Below are 21789 nucleotides of genomic sequence, written 5' to 3' on the forward strand. Positions count from 1 at the left end.
TACATGACCATAACATATATGCAGAGGACCTATCAGACCCATAGGGTCCGTGTTGGCAGCTTCAGTGTCTGTGAGGCCCTATGAGCCCTGCTTGGTTGATTCTGCGGGCTGTGTTCTCAACCCTTGTGGCTTTTGGGACCCTTTTCCTACAACTGTGTTGCCTCATCCAGTCTTGATATGAGAGTTTGTGTCTGGGCTTATTGTAACTTGTTAAGCTATGTTTGGTTGAAATCCCTGGGAGGCCTGTATTCATTCATATTCTCTCTCTCTCTCTCTCTCTCTCTCTCAAAACAGAGGAGTAGTGGATCTTGGGAAGAGAGGAGGTGGAGGAAGGGACTGAGAAGAATGGATGAAGGGGAAACTGTGGTTGAGATATAATATATGAGCGACATAATATATGAGAGAATTAAAAAAAAAAGCTGGGTTTACCAGAGTGTAGTTATAATGGGGGCTTACCAGCCATCAAGGCTAGCCTAATCTACAAGCCCCAGGCTGTTTGAGGACCCTTTTTCAGTGGAAAGGTGGACTATACCTGACGAACAGTATTTGAGGTTGTTCTCACCTCTACAATCACGCACATTTATGTGCAGGCATACACACACACGCATGCACGCAATTTAGAAAAGGAAGCATATACCTCTAAACAAATTTGTTTGTTTAGGGAAGAAATGAGATCCGTGAAAGTAATGGAGAATTTTACTTTGAGTGCAGAGATACACTTCCAGGAGATTGTTTTTGCCCTCAGTAGCTCTCTGACGTCCTCTCTTGTTACTATCATATGAGCAGAGTCAAAGAGGTACCCAGTGAGACAGAGCAGAGGGAACGGGATGCCCGGAGCAGGGCACTCACATGGGGCCATTTTCTCTGCCGCTCTGGACTTAGAGGATTTTATTGGCATAGAAGAACAGCAGGACCTCAGGATGATAATGGCTCTGGAAGAAATTAGAAAACGTACATGTGAGGGAGGTTGCGGTTAGGACACCAGGAGAAGCCACAGGAGTAGAAGCAGCCAAGGACTAGAACTGAGCGAATGGTAACACTGTGTCATCTTCCAGGAATCCTGCCCTTTACATGGCGTTATGGATCCTTTGCAACTGCCATGCCAGCCTGAGCTGTTTTAGGAGGTAGGAGGAGGCAACTTCCTGTTGCACTGGGCCACTTCCGGCGCCTGAACGGGAGGGACTCCCAGGAGAACTCTCTCCTCCCTGACCCACTCACCAGCTGCCGGGAAAGTCTGGGGTTGCGCTTATCTTCTTCACTCTGGAAACGCTGCTCTTTTCTGGGTTTCAGATACGGAACACAGGCTCGCACAGTCGTTTTGCAAGCCTGAGGGAAATAACATTGCCATCCAATTGCCTAAACTATTAGGGAATTCTAGCGTTCTGGGCAGGGAAGGTGATCCCAAAGGACTGTAGCCAATCTCAGGTCAGAGCCACCAAGGCTGGGAACGTAATTTTCAGGTCATTTGTGAAACTTGAAGGATTTCTGTTCATAGAATGGCCATGGCTCGTTCTGTAGCACACAGAGAGGACACCGCTCTGCCATGTGCACAGCCTCGCTCACAATTATACTCCTCCACACTCTCTTCCTCCCCTCCCCCAAGATGAATTTGTAGAACTCTCTGCACATCATCCCTGGGGGCTTGGCCTTCCCTATCTTGCTAGCACCAGCAGGTGTTAGATTGGGCAGAGACAGGTCAAAGCGGAAGTAGGGGAGATTGCACCCTGGAGGACCCTTTGCTTTACATTCTAACTGGCAGGAACTCCAGGGCCTGGCTTCTCCACTTAGCAGAGCTGCCACCACCCCCTCCATGGACAGTAAAGATTTCACAAAATGAGCAAAGAATGGTTGTCTCACCTTGGCCACCTGAGGGCTTTTGTCCTGTAAATGGGTCAGGAGGGAATCTTGTGTCTGGTTAACCTGGTCAGTGAAAAATTTCTTCCATTTCCGCCCAGCAAATGCAGCCAATTGCCCAAACAGAACAAAGGCCAAGTACCGCACACCGTCGTTCTCCTGTGGTTTCCATCAACAACAAAAAGCAGATCACTGTCAACAGGCCTCCATCAGAACAGACCACGACCATCGCTCTGAGTTGCACAGACATGGGGGCATCATACTCAAGACCCTGTGCCTTCTGACATCAGGGAACAAATGCCAGCAGTGGTGGGCACCTTGGGTTTCCTTTCAGTCTATCTAGGAGCTGCTTCCATGCTGTTAGCTAAAAATTTCCTCCTTTCATTTCTCATTTCTTTTTCTCCTTTCCCCTTTCCTCCCTTTCCCATGTCTCCCTCCTTTCCCTTCCTCTTTTTCTCTTCCTGTCTCCCCCTTCCTCCCTCCCATCATTTCAGCCATATCTCCTCTCCCTACTGCCTGAGTCTCTCCTGCCGATCAAGGGAATAAAGATCTTGTTTCTTCCCCCACACCCTCACAGCTCTCCCTGCCTCTACTCTCAACAGTTAGCTCTTCCTTGGGAGCCCATGCGCTTCTTCTCTCCTACATAAACTGTTTGCTCCACACATCTGCCTTCTCAGGCAAGGATGTCAAGGCTCAGAGACTGTCAGGATGTGTTCATCATCATACCATGAGATAGGCAGCCAGTGAAGGCGCCCAGTCTCCTCCTTACTTGGTACACAGATTTTTGTTTTGTTTTGGTTGATCAAGACCAAGTTTCTCTGTGTAACAGTCCTAGCTGTTATGGAACTCACAGAGTCTCACCTGCCTCTGCCTCTCAAGTGCTGGGAACAAAGGTGTGTGCCATCACCACCCTGCTGGTACATGGATTTTTGTATCAGCAGTTCACAGTCCTGTCCAAGTTCTAGGGAAACCAGAGAGAACAGAGAGTGGCCCTCTCCAAAGGGAAAGAAACATCTAGAACTGGGTCACAAAGACTGAGACAGCACTGATCATTTTGTGAAATATCCAAAAATATATTTAAACATATGTGACTCATTGAGAACTTGCCCCATGATCCCCTGATACTATGTACAGGAATGTATAAGCCAGGTACCTGTCTCCCAAGAGTGTGACAATCGTCTAGTGGGGGTATGTCCCCAACAAACACAGCACGAAGCAGGCCATATCGACAGTGTAACTCTCGCCTAGATTCTGCCCATAGGCAGTGCTATGAGAAGATTTTTCCTTCCTTTTCTACATGACCAAGGTTTCTGCTCCAAAAAATGGCATGTAAACTGGGTTTAAAAAGTAGGTGAGGAGCTGGAGAGATGGCTCAGAGGTTAAGAACACTGGCTGCTCTTCCAGAGGTCCTGAGTTCAAGTCCCAGCAACTATGTGGTGACTCACACTATGAGATCTGGCACCCTCTTCTGGCTTGCAGGTATACATACAGGCAGAACACTATACATAATAAATAAGTAAATCTTAAAAGAAAAGAAAGGGAAGGGGGCTGGAGAGATGGCTCAGAGGTTAAGAGCACTGCCTGCTCTTCCAAAGGTCCTGAGTTCAATTCCCAGCAACCACATGGTGGCTCACAACCATCTGTAATAGGGTCTGGCGCCCTCTTCTGGCCTGCAGGCATACACACAGACAGAATATTGTATACATAATAAATAAATAAATATTTAAAAAAAAAGAAAAAAATATTTAAAAAAAAAAAAAGAAAGGGAAAGACAAGGTAGTTGAATAAAAATCAACTGAAGTTTAAACAGCACCAGAAGGATTTAAGGCTACGTCCTCAAGACTTGTGCTGACATCCTAGGGTGGTAATGTACACATCATCCTACCCCCTTCTCAGACAAGATAGGTTTACATTCGATAGCAAACATCTAGACAGGGCTCATGCCTGTAACCTCAGCACTCAGGACCTGAGGCAGGAGGATTGCCATGAGATCAAGGCCAGCCTGTGTTATATATTGGGTTCTGGGCCAGCATGGGCCATCTCCACTAATATCCTAACATCTCTTCTTTTGGAGGAAAGATGAACGTTGACAAGCATGCCAGTAACTCTGATATAGGTTCTGAGCTCTATGAGCTCCATGACTCTCCTTTTCTCTTGTTTAGCTTGGGACTTAGGCGACAGGGACAGGTGGAAGTTGCTTTGGGTTGTGCTAAGTAAAGGTCTGAGGGATGTCTGACAGGTGTTGTCTTTGATAGAGAGACAGTAGCAGGCTGTTTGTCAGCCTGCAAGTTGGCCATGCAAGAGTCTTCACTTGAGACCACAGGTTGCACCTGAGCCCTTCCTGGTTGGTGCATTTTATCTGGGGGCTAACAGGGCAGCGGCTGCAGTCAGTCGGCTGCATTCAGGGTGTGTGCTGCCTCAGTGAACTGTGTGCAGATCCTGATCTTTCTGTGCCTCAATTTTCTCATTTTATAATAAAGATCACGGTCACACCCACTTAAGAGGATTGTTGTAAGGACTGCATAAGTATCCATGGCAACTGCCCGGCACTGTGAATGACACACAGGAAGGGCGCACTAAATGCTAACCTGTTGCAAAGAAGGGAGTACTGAGCACCGGCTGGCATCACCAGAGAAGGGAGTACTGAGCGCCGGCTGGCATCACCAGAGAAGGGAGTACTGAGCACCGGCTGGCATCACCATCGACACTGTTGTCATCACTACTGCACATGTTCACTTCCCTCTTGACATGAAAGTTCCTCAAAAGGGAGTGACTGGGTTCTGCATGTCTTATGTTCTCCATAACCCTACCCATAACTCCTCTCAATAAAATTGATTCATAAATTGTGAGTGATGCAGACATTGCTCTTAAGAAACATACTACCTGAGGTTCTCATTTCCAATTGTTTTTGTTTTTGAGACAGTTTTTTTTAAAAAAAAAAATGTAGTCCTGGCTGTCCTGAAACTCAAAGACCAGGCAAAGCTCAAAGTCACAGAGATTGGCCTCTGCTCGGCTTGCCTCTGCCTCTGCTGGGGTTAAAGGCAATACCACCACACGGCTTGGGATCCTCATTTCTAACCCAGGACAGTTTCATAGCCCAGGATTTTCTGCTTACCCTTCTCACTTACATCATCCAATAGAGCCCTGGTCTGAAGAGTGATATCTACGAAGAAGGAGCCCAGGCGTTGGCCCTGGATCTTGCCCAGCATGATGGTCAGAGTCTTCATGCTCTCGTGGATAACGTCAGAACTCACGGGGTCATACAGCCCATGTACCAGGAGGGCAAGGAAAACTTTCTTGTACTTTCTCACCTGCTACAGAGGTTGGAAAAGAATTAGTATCACACACTCAAACACACACTCATACTCTCTCACACACACTCATACACACATACTCTCATACACTCACACACTTATACACCTCTCTCTCTCTCTCTCTCTCTCTCTCACACACACACACACACACACACACACACACTATTCAAATTAAAAAACAACTCCGTTCCTAATCTTCCAGTAGCCCCAAGTTGGGACTGAGAGGGCCTGGCTATCTTTCCCTTCTTCTTTAAATTAACATTTTTTGTTAAGGTAAAAAGGAATACAGGGTTTCATTATGACTTTTTAACATATATATCATTGTTCGGTCATGTTCGCTCATGTTCATCCCCCACTACCCTCCCCGTCCTCCCTTGGTGTAGGAGGTTCTTCTGTTCATGTGTTGTTGTCATTGGTTAATGAATAAAGAAACTGCTTTGGGCCTGATAGGGCAGAACTTAGGTAGTCAGAGAAGACAGAACTGGATGCTGGGAAGAAGGGCAGAGTGAGAGACACCATGGATTTTCTGCCTGAGATGGACACTGGTTAGAATCTTGCCAGTAAGCCACAGTCACGTGGTGATACACAGATTAATGGAGATGGGTTAAATTAAGATGTAAAAATTAGTCAATAAGAAGTTAGAGCTAATGGGCTAGGCAGTGTTTAAATTAATACAGTTTCTGTGTGGTTATTTCAGGGGCTAAGCTAGCTGGGCGGCAGGGATAGACATGTGGCCCCGCTCCTTGTGACACTCCCTTCCCCCACTCTTCTTGCTGCTCCCCTCCTTCCTCACAAGCAGTTCTGTGTTCATGCCGTCCACGTGTGTGTATGTATATATGCTACGCGCTCACACTTTCTTCTGAATCTGCTACCAACTCTTGTCCAAATACAAATGTTTCTAGTAATCCAGCCCAAGAGCCCTCCTAGCTCTTCGAAGAACAGAAAGGACAAACAGGAATAAGGCCTCTGGGTCATGGAGCTGGTGTAGTACTTCAAGAGCAGAGAGGGTGGACAAGAGTATTCTAGGGCCCTTCAGAGAGCTGGGTGCCTTTGTAATGGAGAGGACATAAGATGATATCCCTGTGGACAGGTGCTAGGGACAGGATATGAGAGCGGTTCTTACTACACAAACATTCTGAGACAATCATTCAGACTCTCAAGGAGAACAGCATGAACCTGTGTCAGTCAGTCCCGTAGCTCATTTCCCAAGGCTGACAGAACTGAGGTATGCCAGCTTGAGACGACCTAGAATGAGTCACATCCTTACGTAATCTGTCCTCCTCTGTAAAAAGAACCAGTGGCCTGCCTCTAGCCTGAAGTGACAAAAGTGACCAGATGTCTCTCCTGGTTGCTAAGCTACATTATGCAAGACTCCCATAGAGTAGACAGGAGCAAGAGACACCTTGAAGAGAGAGGTTAGCATGTTTTGAGAGTGTGGATCCTGGGTAAAGGGGGGTGGCCCCCAGCAGACAGCCAGCAAGGGAAGAGAAACCTCAGTTCTACCATTGGAAGAACCAGTTCTGCAAAAAGCCATTCTTGGAAAAGCACCCTGAGCTTCTGGAAGCCACAGTCTAACCAACAGTGGTTTACAAGATCCTGAGCTATGCATCCAGCTCATACTCAGGCCCCCAACACAGATAGCACTGTTTACTGCTAGCTCTGTGTGAGTTGTTACAGTGTTAGCAATCCATGCTGTGGGGACTCCATGCCTTCAGGGCTCAGAGTCTTAGGAAGGCTGTCTCAATTCCACCTCCCCTACCTTGTCAGGGGCTTCACGGGCCAAGGTGCCCAGGCCTCTCATTGCCAGATGACGCTTTTTAGCATTAGGATCCTGGGCTCTTTCTGCCAAGATGAAAAACACATTCTTCAAAGGTTCCTGTTTCCGCAACCTCAGTTTCCAAGAGACCTGGGTGGTGGGTCAAAAGTGTGTTAATTCAGAGGCTGGGAAGATGGTCCAGTCGGTAAAGTGCTTGCTCGACACACATGAAGATCAGAGCACCCTCATAAGTCGCTGGGTGTAGCAGTGCATGACTAGAATCTCAGCACTAAGAAAAACAAAGAACTCGGAAGTTCTCTGGCCAGGCAGCCTAGCCAAACCAGTGAGCTCCAGTCTAGTGCGAGTGGAGCACAATGAAGAAGACACCTGAAGTTGAGACATCTAGCATGCTACACACACACACACACACACACACACACGAGAGAGAGAGAGAGAGAGAGAGAGAGAGAGAGAGAGAGAGAGAGAGAGAATCAATCCAAAAGGGCTCAGACTCATACTCTGAACTCAGTTCCAAACATCTCTCTTTAAAGAAAATGCTATTTTGCCTATTCAAGTTTCTTTTCTTCTAAACTAAAGATAAGTAAACACGTGTGTCCCCCTCTGTGTGTGTGTGTGTGTCACTGGGGAGATACACAGTAGTAAACTGTGTGACCGAGGCTAAGAGGAAAGGAGACTATCATTGAGACACAGGTCCCTTTTCTAGCATATGCTATGTTATTTCTCCTCTCTGAAAAGTTCTCTGACCCTCTTCCTCCTCCAAGTCCTTCTCATCCTCTGCTGTCCTTTTAACTAAACAAAATGAATGACATGTTTGTATGATACCTACTTTCTCCAGTTCTTCTCTTCCAATTCTGTCTTGATTCTTCTGCCATCGGGCTGATGTCCCTGCCTCTCCATCCAGCAATATGATAAATCCTGAGAGACCTTTCTCAATAGTCACTGTCCCCAACCCCTCACCAACATGTGACTCAATTGGCAACATCTCAACAAATATCAATTACACATATGTAAACATCTCAGGACATTTGGAGGTTGTCCCAACATCTGAATTCATTAGATGAAGCAGAAAAAGCGAAAACGCCACAATGGGGAAGCACTGTGCTTCTACACAAAATTCTATACTTCTAAAACTAAACACTAAGTAACTGTAAGACAAGAGATAAGATATAGATAAAATAGAAGATAGATCAAGATATAGGCTACCTTTCTCATGATCAGATGAGCTGCCCCCTAGAGAACAGATGAGCACCAATGACAAGGAGGCACTAGTGTTCCTCAGGGCACAGAACTAGGCAGCCCACATTAGAATCAGACCCCAGACAATGAAAGCTCCCAATTAGGGACCAGAGAGATGATGAGTAAGACACTTCCCATGCCACCATAAAGACCTGAGATTGATCCCCAGGTAAAGCCAGGCACAATGGTGCCTGTCTATAATCCAAATTTCCTATGGCAAGATGGGAGAAGGAGAATCTCAAGGTGCGTGAGATGACTGCTGTGTGGTAAGCAACAAAAAGAGAGGCCTGGTCTCAAAAGAGGTGGAAGGTGAGGACAGACATCCAAGATTACCCTCTGACCTCCACATGTGCACCATGACAAGAAAGCCCCTGCATTTATACCGGGATGGAGAAAGAGAGAGAGAGAGAGAGAGAGAGAGAGAGAGAGAGAGGAAGAAGAAGAAGAAGAAGAAGAAAAAGAAGAAGAAGAAGAAGAAGAGAGAGAAGAGAGAATGCCAAAGACAAAGCTAGCCCCATCCTCTGGAAGGAAGCAGGAATGGATGCAGGGTCCAGGTCCAGATCAGGCTGCTTGCTCAGCACTGTGTAGAAGACCTTGTAACTTTCCAGCATCGCTATTTCTGAGTATTTATTACAGTTCCTTTTTTTTCTTTTAAACTTTTGAGTTAGCAGCAAGCTGAATCCTTCTCATTTCAACTTCTTATAAGCACCCTCTATCCCTGTTGAAAGAAGTCATTGCACGGCCCTCAGAAGGAGCCCAGGCATAGCAGTTCTAGCACAGAGCAAGCAGGTGCACATCTTACACAGTGGCGACATCGTGGTGGGAAGGGACACTGGTGCCTGACCTTGTAAAAGAAAGATCGCACCAATGTCCTTCTCTTCCTGGGTTGGGAAGCGGAGACAGGAGGGGGCCGGCTCAGGACTCTCTGTGTCTGTTCCATGAAGCTAAAAGGAAAGGAAAAATATAAAGAAAATCACTGTTATGACTCACAAACACGCGTGTGAAGTGTCAGTGCCAATCACATTCCCACCCAACAGATCCCAGCCCTCTTAAGCAGCAACACATTGGGCCAGCTGATTGGGTTGAACATAGAGGGAGGTGGGGATTTGTTTTCCCTGTCTTTTGTTTTTGAGCATGCTTTCTTGGTCAGAAGGCAACAGGAAGTCATGAAAACACATCTAGTTACTGATCGGTGCCTGTCTTAGTTACGGTTTCTATGGCTGTCAAGTGATACCATGAAGGAAGACATTTCATTGAGGAAGCAGCTTACAGCTTCAGAGGTTCAGTCCATTATCATCAAGGCAGAGAGCATGGCGGCATGCAGGCTGGAGGAGCTGAGAATCCTTTATCTTACAGGCAACAGGAAGTTTACTGAGATACTGGGCAGTATCCTGTACATAGGAAACCTCAAAGCCCACCCCTGCTGTGACACACGTCCTCCAACAAAGCCACACCCACTCCAACAAAGCCACACCCACTCCAACAAAGCTACACCCACTCCAACAAAGCCACACCTCTTAATAGTACCACTCCCCATGAGAATAGGGGACCAATTACATTCAAACTACCACAGTATCCTGTTGTGGGGTATTTGTTCACACTGACACTCAGAGACTGCCAATAAAGTTTATCTTGAATCAATTGGCTGACCAGAATTAGCCATGGAGATTTTGGAGAAGAGAGATATGGGGATATAGGAAGTAGCTGGGAGGGCTTTTAAAAGATGTGTAATCCTTTTCAATTTGGGGAAGCGTGGAGAGTCAGGGTCAGCTGATCATTCCTCCATTGCTCTTTGGATCTATGCGGTATTTACCCCAATATCTGACTCCTGGATCTTATTTAATAATAGAACAATGTAAGTAATCGCTTCAGTGGCCAATACTTCTGATCAGAAAGAAGCTATTTCTGTCAGGGACTCGCTACTATTGGGTTGTCCAATCCATTTCCAAAATACAAACATACGTGTCAGCCCTGGATGCATGTCCGTGAGCAATATTAAGTGGACTCAGTAAGTTGTATGTATGTGTACATATTGTATATTCATGCAACAATAATAAGTAAAGAAGAGAGCATGGATTTTGGAGGGGCAGTGGGGGCCACAACACAAGAGGAGTTAGGGGGTGAGAGGGATGGGGAGGTAGACACGCAGCACATGCAGTTCTCAAAAACACCTCTTCACTCCCTAGGCTCTGGGCCCCATTTCGCCTTTATCACCGGTCAACAGATCTCCCTGTGTCCCTACAATAGGAACTAAAGTTAAACACAGAAAAATGGAGATGAGGAGATGGTCCCGTCAGGAAAGAGCTTGCTGTACAAGATGTGGAGCCGCATTTGAATCTGATGTGGGTGTCTTGCTGTATGCTGTGAATATGTTTTATCACCATTGGTTAATAAAGACACTGACTTGGCCAATAAACAGGCAGAATAGAGCCAGGCAGGAAATCAAAAAAAAAAAAAAAAGATAAATGGAAAAAGAAGGCAGACTTGGGCTGCCACCAGCAGCCACTGGGAAAGCAAGATGTGAGGTAACAAGCCATGAATCTCGTGTTAAAATATAAACTAATAGAAATGGGTTAACTTAATTTGTAAGAGCTAGTTAATAATAAGCCTGAGCTAATAAACCAAGTAGTTTATAATTAATATTAAGCCTCAGAGTAGTTATTCAGGACTTGACAGGCAGGAGAGAAACCTCTAGTTATACCAGCACCCACAGAAAAGCCAGGCATGGCAGAACACCCTTGTCATCCCAGGATTTGGGAGGCAGAAAGAAGAGGATTCCCTGGGGCTAGCTAGCCAACCAATTTAACCGAATTGTGAGTTCCAAGTTCAATGAAAAGCCCTGTCTCAAAAAATAGATAGCAAGCAACTGAAGATTCCTAATGTCAACTTCTGACCTCCACGGGCAGGCAGGCGTGCATGCGCACACACGTGCGTACACCACACACACACACACACACACACACACCACACACACACCACATACACCACACACACACCACACACACACCACACACACACACACCACATACACACCACACGCACACACACACACCACATACACCACATACACCACACACACCACACACACACCACACACACACACACACCACATACACCACACACACACCACACACACCACACACACACAAACACACACACCATACACCACACACACACCACATACACCACACACACCACACACACACACACCACACACACCACACACACACACACCACACACACACACACCACATACACCACACACACCACACACACATACACCACACACACACACACACCACATACACCACACACACCACACACACACACACACACCACACACACCACATACACCACACACACCACACACACCACACACACACACACCACATACACCACACACACCACACACACACACACCACATACACCACACACACACCACACACACCACACACACACACACACACCCACATACACCACACACACCACATACACCACACACACACCACACACACACACACACCACATACACCACACACACACCACACCACACACACACCATACACACACCACATACACCACACACACCACACACACACACCACACACCACATACACACCACACACACACACACCACACCACACCACACACACACCACACACACACCACACACACACCACACACACACCACACACACACCACACACACACCACACATATACACACCCCCCCACACACACCCAGGATTTCCCATTGCTCAGTGGTTCTCACACGTGAGCATACATCAGAACTGCCTGGGGGAACTTATTAGAACACACACATTCCAGGAGCAGTCCTCAGAGTTTGTGCACTGGAGCAGGCAGGTAGCCTAGTAATCTGTATTTCTAGTCAACTCTCGGGTGGTACTGAGCTACCACTGGCCTTGGGGGGGGGGGGTGGCGCACACTCTACAATCACCATCCTGCAAGAAAGAAATCGCAGCATTGAAAGGCTGTCCCTGCAGAATGTAGGACTTGCAGAACCATACTGAGTCAAAGCAGAAAACAACAAAAGAAATGTGTGGTTGTCCATGGGGTTTTCTCCAGGCAATTTTATGTTTGACTAGACCCTGTTTCTCCTTGGGTAGAACACTCTGGGTCAGTGTCAACAGATTCCTGACAAAGACAGGTTACTGGTAACTTGAAAAAGCACTAATCTGATAGGCTGGGGCCTGTGCAGTGAGGAGACCATGAGCCTCATTGTGGAGTAGTTGGCATCTGTGTCCCATGGCAAAATAAAGCATAACTGGGCTACTCTCCACTGCACAAGAAAACAAGCTATTCCTTGTTTCTTATGCACAACTTCTTTTTGCAAGAGCAACTGGGACACAGAGGACGCTAGCCAGCTAAGGTGGCCTCCCCCAGCTTCAGAAACCAAGCAGCAGCCCTGGTCCTAACAGGCAGGACTAGAATTCAAAGTCATGGAATGTTCCCCAGCAGGGCAAAGTGAAGGAAAGTTGTGTGACTGCTCCTGGAAGACACAGCACCTGTGCATAGAGAGGCACTCACAGGTGCTGCCCTAGCTTGCCCCTTGTTCTAGCAAACCCTCTCCAGTATTCCCTGTTTCCCCTCATGAGACCAGAGCTACAATATCCTGTCAGCAGGCAGACCGCCATCCAGAGCGTGTCTTGATCTTGAATTCAAGCTTAAAAGTGGTTTCCGCACTGATAGGGGAGCCTTCCGCACCAGCATTTCTGGGGCTTGTCAGACCCAAGGCCCACTTTAGAATTGTTGGGCCAGCATCTCAGGCAGCCAACGGCCTGAGTGTCACATTTTCTGTCCGAGACTCTTGGTATCACTAAGCAAACACTAGTGTACACAAATCTCTGAACTAACAACCCCAAGATTGGCATGCTCCCTGGAATGGAGGCCATACCTCAGGAGAGACCCCAGAATTTGCAGAAGGGCTTGGGTCATGTTCTGAGAGAGGGGAAAGTTGATCCTTGAGGAAAGTAAAGAATTGCAGCATGTGTTACACACTGAAGTTCACAGTTGCCATGGTCTGAACATGGTTTAGCCACTCCAGACTCACACTGAAATTTAACGCTCACTATGAGCCGACTCAGCCTCTGCCCTCACTAGCAAACCATTCCTGTGATCAAAGGACCAATGAGTTAAACTTATCACAATGGTGAGTCTGTTGTAGAATCCGTTTTGTTGAGCTGATCTCTCACCGGGGATGTTTCTGCAAAGCTTCAGGACCCTGTCAGTAAGAAAATGATCCATTGATGGGGTCCTTTAATTGTAAACCAGAATGGAGAGCCCAAATCTATTACTTATCCTGTCTCTGGTGCTTTGGTATTAGCAAAAGACATGAACTAAGATAACTGTGAAGATAAAATTAAAATCAGTCCGGGGCTTGAGGGTGTAGCCCAGTAAAAAAAGCATGATCTTAGCATGCAGTGATCTTAGATTCTAGGATGCTTTTTCTCCCCTCCCAATACTGGAGACCAAGTGCAGGGGTTTGTACATGCTGGACACGAATTCTACCACTGGCCTATAGCCCCAACCCTCTGTTTTTAAAAAGCAAGTCTCAAGATATAGCTCAGGCTGGCCTTCAGCTAGCTAAGTAGTACAAGCTAGCTTCAAACTTGAGATCCCCCTACCTCATTCTCCTTGGTACTGGGATTAATGGTATGAGTTACCCTGTCCAGGCAGAATGCCATTATTAAAATTTCCTTTAAAAGCAAAACGACATCTGTAATCCCAGCCCTCAAGAGACAGAGGCAGGAGGAGGGCAAGTTCAAGGCCAGGCTAGACTACAAAGTGAGCTCCAGGACACCATCCCAGGCTACACAGAGAGACTCTGTCTCAAAACAAATGAAATAAGAACAAATAAGAAGAAGCAAACAGGGTATGGTGGTGCACACTTACCCTCGAAGCTTTCAGATGGCAAAAGCAGAAAGGCCACTAGTCCCAGAGAGGTCTAGGCTCTAGAATAATCCCTTGCCTCAAAAACTAAAGACAGATAAGTAAGCAAAGCAAACTCAGAGTTAAAGGCATCGCACAAGCCCTGGTGTCAGCAGCGCCCTCGGTGCCAGTGGCTTCCTTCCAGGAGCTGTGACCTTTACACCCCACTCAATCAAAACCCAAGAGTTATCTCCACCTGAGACAACACAAGCGGTCTGAAAGGAACACGGTAAACAAACTACCAATGAATGCAGGACAGAGTCCTGGTCACTTTGCTCTTCACAGCCATTGCCGGCTAGAGGTAGGCTCCACCATTGAGCTTAGTGAGATCTGGGCTAGGGGTCCGAGGAGGAGGAGGAGGTCCGGACACCTCAAGCTGAAGACAAGAGTCTGGCTGACACTTGTTTTATCCCTTTTAAACACGGCTTAATGCAGCCCACCACCTCCGGATGTGTCCCCGGTGTGTGCCCACACCCAGGGTCAAGGTTTTCACTACCCCCAAGGGGCCATCAACATCATGGTTCTGTCTAGTCATACAGAAAAGCCAAGGATGGGGAACTAGAAGCCTTCCCAGCACTGTTCCAACACCTTCACCAGCATAACTCCCTGAGAGGCAAGCATTAGCTTCATGATGAACACCTGTCCACGTACTGAAGCCACGAGGCATTTTATGAAGACCCAGTTTACAGTTGTATTTTTTTTCCTCGTCTATAAAATGATAGGGAAAACTGCTAGATTTCGAACTCCCCTTCGAACTCCGAACTCATTAGCTATGATAAATAGCTGCAGACGGTAGGAGAGGCGCTTCTGTTGGCGAGGCATTAGGTCAAGCACTTTAAGTGCGGGGAAGTCCTAAATCCATCTGTTTGACACGGGCTGAAGGTTAACTGTGATTCTCTGGGCCCCATGCGAACTTTGTCACCCACTGCAGGGGTGACACTGCTCACTACTGCTGCTCTATGGAGGAAGCGTGCTTCCAAGAAGCAGTTCACAGCTGCACCCATTAGCAACCGTGAAATTAATTCGTTTACTTAATTATTTATTGGCGTGCAAGGGATCAAACACCTCAAAGCAGCCGAGTATACAAGGAGAGGAAATCGCTCCCTGAAAGCCAGGTTAGATGATCTAGGACAACTTCACGATGGGAAGTGGTTAAAATATCGCTGTGTACAGACAGACAAAGTTTGAGGAAAATCGTGCCTACTGGCGTGACTTTTTAAATTGAAATGATGTTGCAGGTAACTTAGAAAGTTTAAGTTCTTGCTAGAGTAAAACAAATCAGAGCTAAGAATTGCATGGCATTACACGTGTGGTCCACATAAGAAAACAACTCAAAAAGTCAGCTAGTAGATCAATATTAAAAGAAAAGGCCACACCTTGAATTAGTAGGAAGCTTGTACTTCAGGGAACATATTGGCGGCATTAGCTTTCATGAGTCTCTAACCAACTTCTTTATTAACTAAATCCAGCCCCATCAGCTCAGATAAAAGAATTCTTACTGTATTTCATTTAATTTCCACATTTTATTGACAGGCAGGCTTCGTTTTCTTCCTTTTAGAGAAAAAACTAAAACCCTGGGGCTCAGGATGTGACAAAATAGCTCATCCAAACTCAACTGGCAATTAAATTCAAAATTCTGAAACCCCTACTCCTTTTTTCTCAAAAAAAAACAAAAAATAATTCTTTTTTTTTTTTTTTTTAGCTTTTTAACTTCCTGACTGTCCTTGAACTCGCAACCGTTCTGTCCCAGTCTCACTCAGAATCTGGGGGCCAAGGCTGTGCAGCACCTCTGCTGGCTCACAGTCTATAGGTAGTCACCATCAGAGCCTCAAAACTAGACAACCAACTCCCTGTGAGCTGACCGAGGGTGCAGACACTTTCGTCTGAAGCATCCATATTTTCCCTCAGGCCTTCCTGCACTAAAACCCTGCTAAAACACAAAGCTCTATAACCCAGCTACTGACCGATTTGCATAGTCTTTTAATAGAAAAACATAATAAATGGCTTCCAGGTGTGTTATGATCCATTTTCATCTTCCAAAGGAAACATCACTAGTAGCAACATTCTTGGGATTCAATTCCCTCCAACGCCAGTGGCCAGAGCACATTCCAGGATGATGTGGGAACCAGGGCGCCTGCACATCTGCTCAGGGAGGGTTGAGACCTCTGCAGTCACCTTACCTGGCTCCTGGGGTGGCTGTCACGTGAGGACTTGCTGTTGGAGGGGTGGAGGCTGGCCTGTGGCCCCTCAGGAGGCACTCTGTTCCAGCTGTTCTGGACTGGCCGCCAAATGTGGTGACTCAGCGCGATTTTCCCAGTCCTAGTTTCCTTCCATACAAAAAGAGGAATCAGAAGGTGAAGAAGGGTCGTCTTGGAATTTGGAGCCAGCAGAGAATAGGAAAGTGAAACCAATAGGAGAGGGGATCCGTGAGTACGAGGTGGTGAGGCTTGGGCGTAGGGGGTGGCGGACAAGACGCGGAGGGGACTGCTCTCCAATGATGCCACCCACAAGGTTGTCGCTCGCCCAAGGTGCTGTGCTCTTTCCGCCTCTACATTACAGAAGCATCTCTTACATGCGGCTTGCCCGCCCTTTTTAATTCCTCCTGTCCAGTCCCGCCCACAGTTTCTGCAGAAAGAATGGCAATTCTGAGGACTTTTACCCCCAACCAAGACCCGCACCACCCGGGGTCATTTCTCCATATCGCCAGTAGATGGCACCGTTCTTTCAGTCAAAGCTTCCAGGGCTCTGGTCGCCTCTCCCCACATAATCCAGTTATAGCAGAATTTAATCTTGCACACTTGTAACTGACTGTTGCACTAACAAGTATTTTAACTGCTAATGCCACCTCTTGCTCAATAACGCCATATGTCCGGAAAGGAGCGATTCAAACACTCAACAACTTAAATCATTTATTAGTTAAAAACTGAACAACGAGGCTTCTACCACTCCTGCAGCCTTCTGGAGCCTCCCACGTTATCGCTTCTCCTTCCCTGAACTCTGCCACCGTGTACATGATTCTAATTGATGCAAATACTTATTGACTGGCCCTGTGTGGGATGAGGAGTGCAAAATGGCCTTAAAGGGGCAGGGCTAAGAGGGAGGCGGTTGTTTACACAGATTTGAGGGCCTGTTTTGCTAACAGGTAACGTTCATGGATACTTCCTGATGCTAAGCCTTAAAGTAAATATTACTTCGATTATTCTATTTAATTTTGACACCAAACCAAGGAAACAATACCTTCTGTTCTCCTCATTTTTATACAGTTAGTGGCAGAGTGAGAACCCCACTACAGGCATGCCCATCCTAGGGCTTGGATTCCCGTCAGGGATGCTGCTATGCCAAGGACCAGCTTAAAAATTCCAGTTAGGTGATAGATAGGGGGATAAATATAAACCACATAAGCACATCAGAGTGGGAGAAAGAAAAATCGATGGTTCCGAGTAAAGAAAAATGGAGATAAAACAAAACCCTCTCTGGACTGGACTTTGAGAATACCACAGTTGACCTTTGAGGTGCAGTTTCAATAGGGCAAGGATAGAAATAGCACAGGGGATGTGGAGGGACAGGTCGAGTGGATGGCACAGGGGGAGGGGTACCTCTGGGGTGCAGAGTGGTGCCTCCTCCTCCCCCACCCACCTGAACCTAGGAGGCAGTCACAGGAATCAAGGCATGTCTACATGAAATCAGAAATCCTGTGGATTTGCAAGTTCAGGTCTTCCAAATTAACTTTAATCTGTTCAGAGACATTTGCGAGAGTAGGAATGGATTTTTAAAGGCATCGTCCAGATGCTGGACATTTAGTACTGGACAGGATTATACCAGGGGCAGAGGAACGCAGTGAAGGGGAGCCTGGGCTGTGTGCACTGTGACCGCATATTGCAGACCAGAAAAGAAATCTCCACCCCTGCACACCCAGACACAGAGGAACCCTGTCCTCACCTGTGATTAGCAAGCCTTCTGCCACTGAGCCATGCTTCCAGCCCCAGCTGGTACCCTGTTAAGAATCTCTTCTTTCTGCTGTTACCCTGTATCCAAATTAAAGACATTTGATAGAGTATAATGTCCTCTCTCTTTCTGCATTGCTTCGTTGTCTGCTCAAAGCCACCAGGGAAATCGGAGCTGAAACTAGCAGCGGTCACTGGAAGCCCCAAGCAAGCCAGCAGTGGTCTGACCCTGGCCCCTGTCCACCGTGGTCACAGAAACATGGGTGGGACTAGGATCCGCGTGTTCACAACACAGGGTGCGCCAACTTGTAAAGACTGTTTATCAAGACGCAATGTCCAAGACAGCCCAAGACTCCTCTCCCTGAGCCTTACGCCACCGTAAGATTTTGGGAATTAGAAAAATCTGTCCAGTAACTTGATTGTCCCATATTGATATTCAGATAACGTGCTGTCCTTAAGAAACAGCACACGATAACGATTTAATTTGATTATTTGAGAGCTCTCTTTTCGTTCTCCATCGACATTTTCGTTTTGTCAGGGATACACAGGGGCTGGCACCACTAGAAAAACAAGCCACCAAAAGTCATTATTTCCCCCGCGTCCCTCAAGAGGAAGGCAAATCAGATCAATAGACAGTTTACTTTCCATTTGGGAGACAAACAACCTGTCAAAATGGCTTCTCTTTCTTTCAGTGTTGACAGGAGAGCTTCCTGTCCGTGTGTGCGATGTCCAGGCAGAAATGCATCTAAAAGAAGGAGGGACTTGAGCTTTCTGCTTCTCATCTTACTTCAGGAAACGCTAGGCCAAGCCTTGTCAAAGACTTTCACTCCTAAAAAGAGGGAAGGGGCCGGGGTGGAGCTGGGTGGCAGAGCCCTCGTCGCCTTCCCATTCATCCATCAAGGGTTTATTCGATCCTATTTTATACCAGGCTGTTCAGCAGCTGAAAGCAATGCTCACTCTGCCCCCTGAGAGCCCACCAGGAGAGGACAGAAGATGGGCTATATGGTGTCCCTGCCAATCACAAAGGAAAGTGACATAAAAGTTGCTGATTAAGAACCATGAGAGGCAAAGGGCAGTGGCTCAGAAAATCCACTGCAAAGACAGGCCACCTGCATCCAGACTGGCCAGAAAGAGGGCACCATGGCGGGGGAAAAGCAGGCCCAAGATGGAGTCCAGTCGATACCAGCCAGGCAAGTATCTAACCGTGGCTCGTCTCCACACCCCCAGCCCACCTGACCTCTGTCACCTCCCCAATGCCCTGTATGCGTGTGCTTTAGTAAGAAAGTGATGGCCGTTTCTTCTGATCTGGACTGAAATGCAGGCCACAGAAAGATGCTTGGGCTTCACCCTCAGTTTCAAGCATGCACAGTGACCCTGGAGTCCCTAACCGCCCGGGCTCCTGCAGACAGAGTTCTGCAAACTAAACAGGAAGCGCTCTCTGCTGCATCCTTGTCCCTCTTCTCTCCCTTCTGCTCTCCTGCCTTGCTAGATTGATGATCATTGTTAATAACTCCCAGTCCTGCACTGGCATAGCCTTTGCCCTAGAAAACCCCACACTGCCGTAAGTACCGAGAAATTTAAACCACCCCCTTAAGAATACTGGAAACTGCCCAGGCCACTAAAGTACTCATGTCCAGCGATCCAACAAATGCCCGAGAGCCAGCCTGTCACCTACGATCACAACACGCTGAACAGGTGCAGCAGGCCAGCAGGCCAGCAGGCCAGATAGCCCGGCTGGCACAGAACCCAGCACTCCGGGAGCCCAAGAGAGCACTAGGTCGCTGTGTAAGGATGCAGAGTGACAGCGATCTCACAGGCTTACTACAGATCTCTGTCTCTCTCTCTCTCTCCAGGACACACACTGGAACTACTACAGAGTCTTCAGTACTGAGAAAACCCAGGCAAACAAAGCCCCCACTGTGTGCCCCATCCTTACAGAGCCTGTGGCCAGCGTCCCTTCGTATGTGGACACTGCTGCCCCATTGAGATGATCTTCGCTGAAAAGGACAGACTGTTCCTGTGCTAGAAGAGGAGGTGACATGGAAGCAAAGGACATCCCAGAGGAACACGAGGCCCAGGAATAAAGTTGGTGTATAATAAATGTAAATGACAGGCCTCAAAGGAGAGTCCTGGGGTCGTAGCTCAAGTGGTAGAGTACTTACCTGTCATGCAGGAGGCCTTAAGTTCGATCCCCAGGACTAGCAGAGAAGGCAGAAGGAGAGAAGGAAGGGAGGGGGAAAGAAGGAGGCAGGGAGGGAGGGAGGGAAGGAGGGAGGAGTTCTAGTTCATCACGCCCAGAGGATCCTCAGTATTCCTGTTTCCCAGAAGCAATCATGAATTTACATAGTCATTTTTTGGTCCTTCTGGTTAAACCCATACAGATCAACAGCCTGTGTTGTACCACAAACCAAACAGAACAGACGGAATCCAGAAACTGGTTGGAGTGGCCTTACCTGAGCTATGCAATGAGGAGCCCGGGGCGCCTGGTTTTCCCTCTGTGTATATCCCGATGAACGGTGGGGGCCGCTAACTCTAGGAACACCGCTATCCTTTAAGAAAACCCAAAATGCACAGTGAGCTGTATTTCGTCCTTGAGGAGGAAACACTGGGCAGATACACAAAGGAGCCCTTTGTAGACTCTCTGCCCCCGGCTAATGCTGGAGATACAATATCTGCACGTGGCTCTGCACACTCGGAAGACTCCTGTGGTGTGTTTTCCTTGCTGCCTGAGCTGGCCGCAAGCTGCTGTGCTTGTGTGTGGATCAACAGAAAGCAGATCAGCAGTGCCAACAGAAAAGAGCCTGCCGCAGCCTCAGCCTTTGCGTGCAGGTTCCCCTCTGACCTTAGCATTCTAAAGGGTTTTGACCTTCCAGCCTAGGGGGGGGGGGGGGGGAGTGATTCTCTGCCTGTGGGACAAGTAGGGAAACAGAGGCATTGTGAGTAGTGGCCTCCCTCAAAGCTTCAAAGTCGGTTAATGGGGCTGGGATCTTGGGGTTCAGCATGGCCTCTGCCTTGACCAGCTGTTCACTGCCGAGGGCGGAGTCTTTCTCACAGCCTTCTCTATCTTCTTCCTTGTTTCTCTAGTAAGTCTATTTTGAACAGTGCTTAACATGTCCTTTTTGTTTTTAAATTTTAAAGTTATATCATTTATTTACTCACTGGGGGATGTGTCGGGCCAGAAGCCTTGGAGTCAGTTTTCTCCTTCACCGGAAATCGAACTTAAATCAACATGCTTGGTAGCAACTGAACCACTTTTAGCCGCTAACCCACCACCCCCCTCTTTTTTTGCATGCCTGGTTTTGTTTTTTTGGAGACAGGGTCTCATGTAGCCAAAGCTAGCCCCAACCTCACTGTATAGCTACTGAGATTACCCTCCTGATCATCCTGTCTCCATCTCCCAAGCACTGGGGTTACAAGTATGCACCACCGCACCTGGCCTTAAAATACAATGTTCCTTTATCAGTAGTGGGGATTGAATCCAGGGCTTATGGAAGGCCAGGGTGAGCACTCTTCCTCCCACTCCCTCACATCCTCCTTCTTAAAGTAACCTCCCCGCACCCCCAGGACTGTCCTGTTCCTTTCGATTTCACATTTAAATGGGCACAAACATAGATATCATGAGACAGGAGAGCCATGTCGGATGCTGTTTGACCAAGAAAGCAGTTAAGTCAGAACCCAGAGTGTTTTACAAAGTGTGCTGTTGTCCTTGCCCATCC

General features: G+C 47.4%; 1 protein-coding gene across 6 annotated transcripts; it reads right to left on the reverse strand.

Moving 5' to 3' along the window:
• Nucleotides 1-371: 371 nt before the first annotated feature.
• Nucleotides 372-20681, reverse strand: Mro (maestro). Of its 6 annotated transcripts, none has more exons than XM_041639245.1 (8): nucleotides 20527-20681; nucleotides 16310-16456; nucleotides 9026-9125; nucleotides 6928-7074; nucleotides 4983-5168; nucleotides 1858-2013; nucleotides 1219-1326; nucleotides 372-932 (listed from the first exon to the last, which is right to left on the reverse strand). In XM_041639245.1, exons 3-8 carry the CDS (start codon nucleotides 9119-9121, stop codon nucleotides 879-881), a joined length of 747 nt encoding a protein of 248 aa, XP_041495179.1. In that variant the 5' UTR covers nucleotides 9122-9125; nucleotides 16310-16456; nucleotides 20527-20681; the 3' UTR covers nucleotides 372-878. The 6 variants fall into 6 exon arrangements, with proteins under 6 accessions (XP_041495179.1, XP_041495180.1, XP_041495181.1 ...); XM_041639246.1 differs by lacking the exon at nucleotides 20527-20681 and adding an exon at nucleotides 18069-18136; XM_041639247.1 differs by lacking the exon at nucleotides 20527-20681 and having other exon boundaries at nucleotides 4983-5165; nucleotides 16310-16799.
• Nucleotides 20682-21789: the final 1108 nt, after the last annotated feature.

Source organism: Microtus oregoni, unplaced genomic scaffold (genome assembly GCF_018167655.1).
Source record: "Microtus oregoni isolate MIOR12 unplaced genomic scaffold, Mior012 000057F_ref0000458, whole genome shotgun sequence".
Classification (NCBI taxonomy): domain Eukaryota; kingdom Metazoa; phylum Chordata; class Mammalia; order Rodentia; family Cricetidae; genus Microtus; species Microtus oregoni.

Bases quoted from the DNA above. Each gene is read 5' to 3' on its own strand.
- Mro (XM_041639245.1), bottom strand. From the start codon at position 9,121: ATGGAACAGACACAGAGAGTCCTGAGCCGGCCCCCTCCTGTCTCCGCT. The intron at 2,014-4,982 runs GTAAGTGAGAAG...TGGAAACCACAG, and splicing joins CCAGGGCTCTATTGGATGAT to GAGAACGACGGTGTGCGGTA. The intron at 1,327-1,857 runs GTGAGACAACCA...TATTTCCCTCAG, and splicing joins AAAGCCCTCAGGTGGCCAAG to GCTTGCAAAACGACTGTGCG.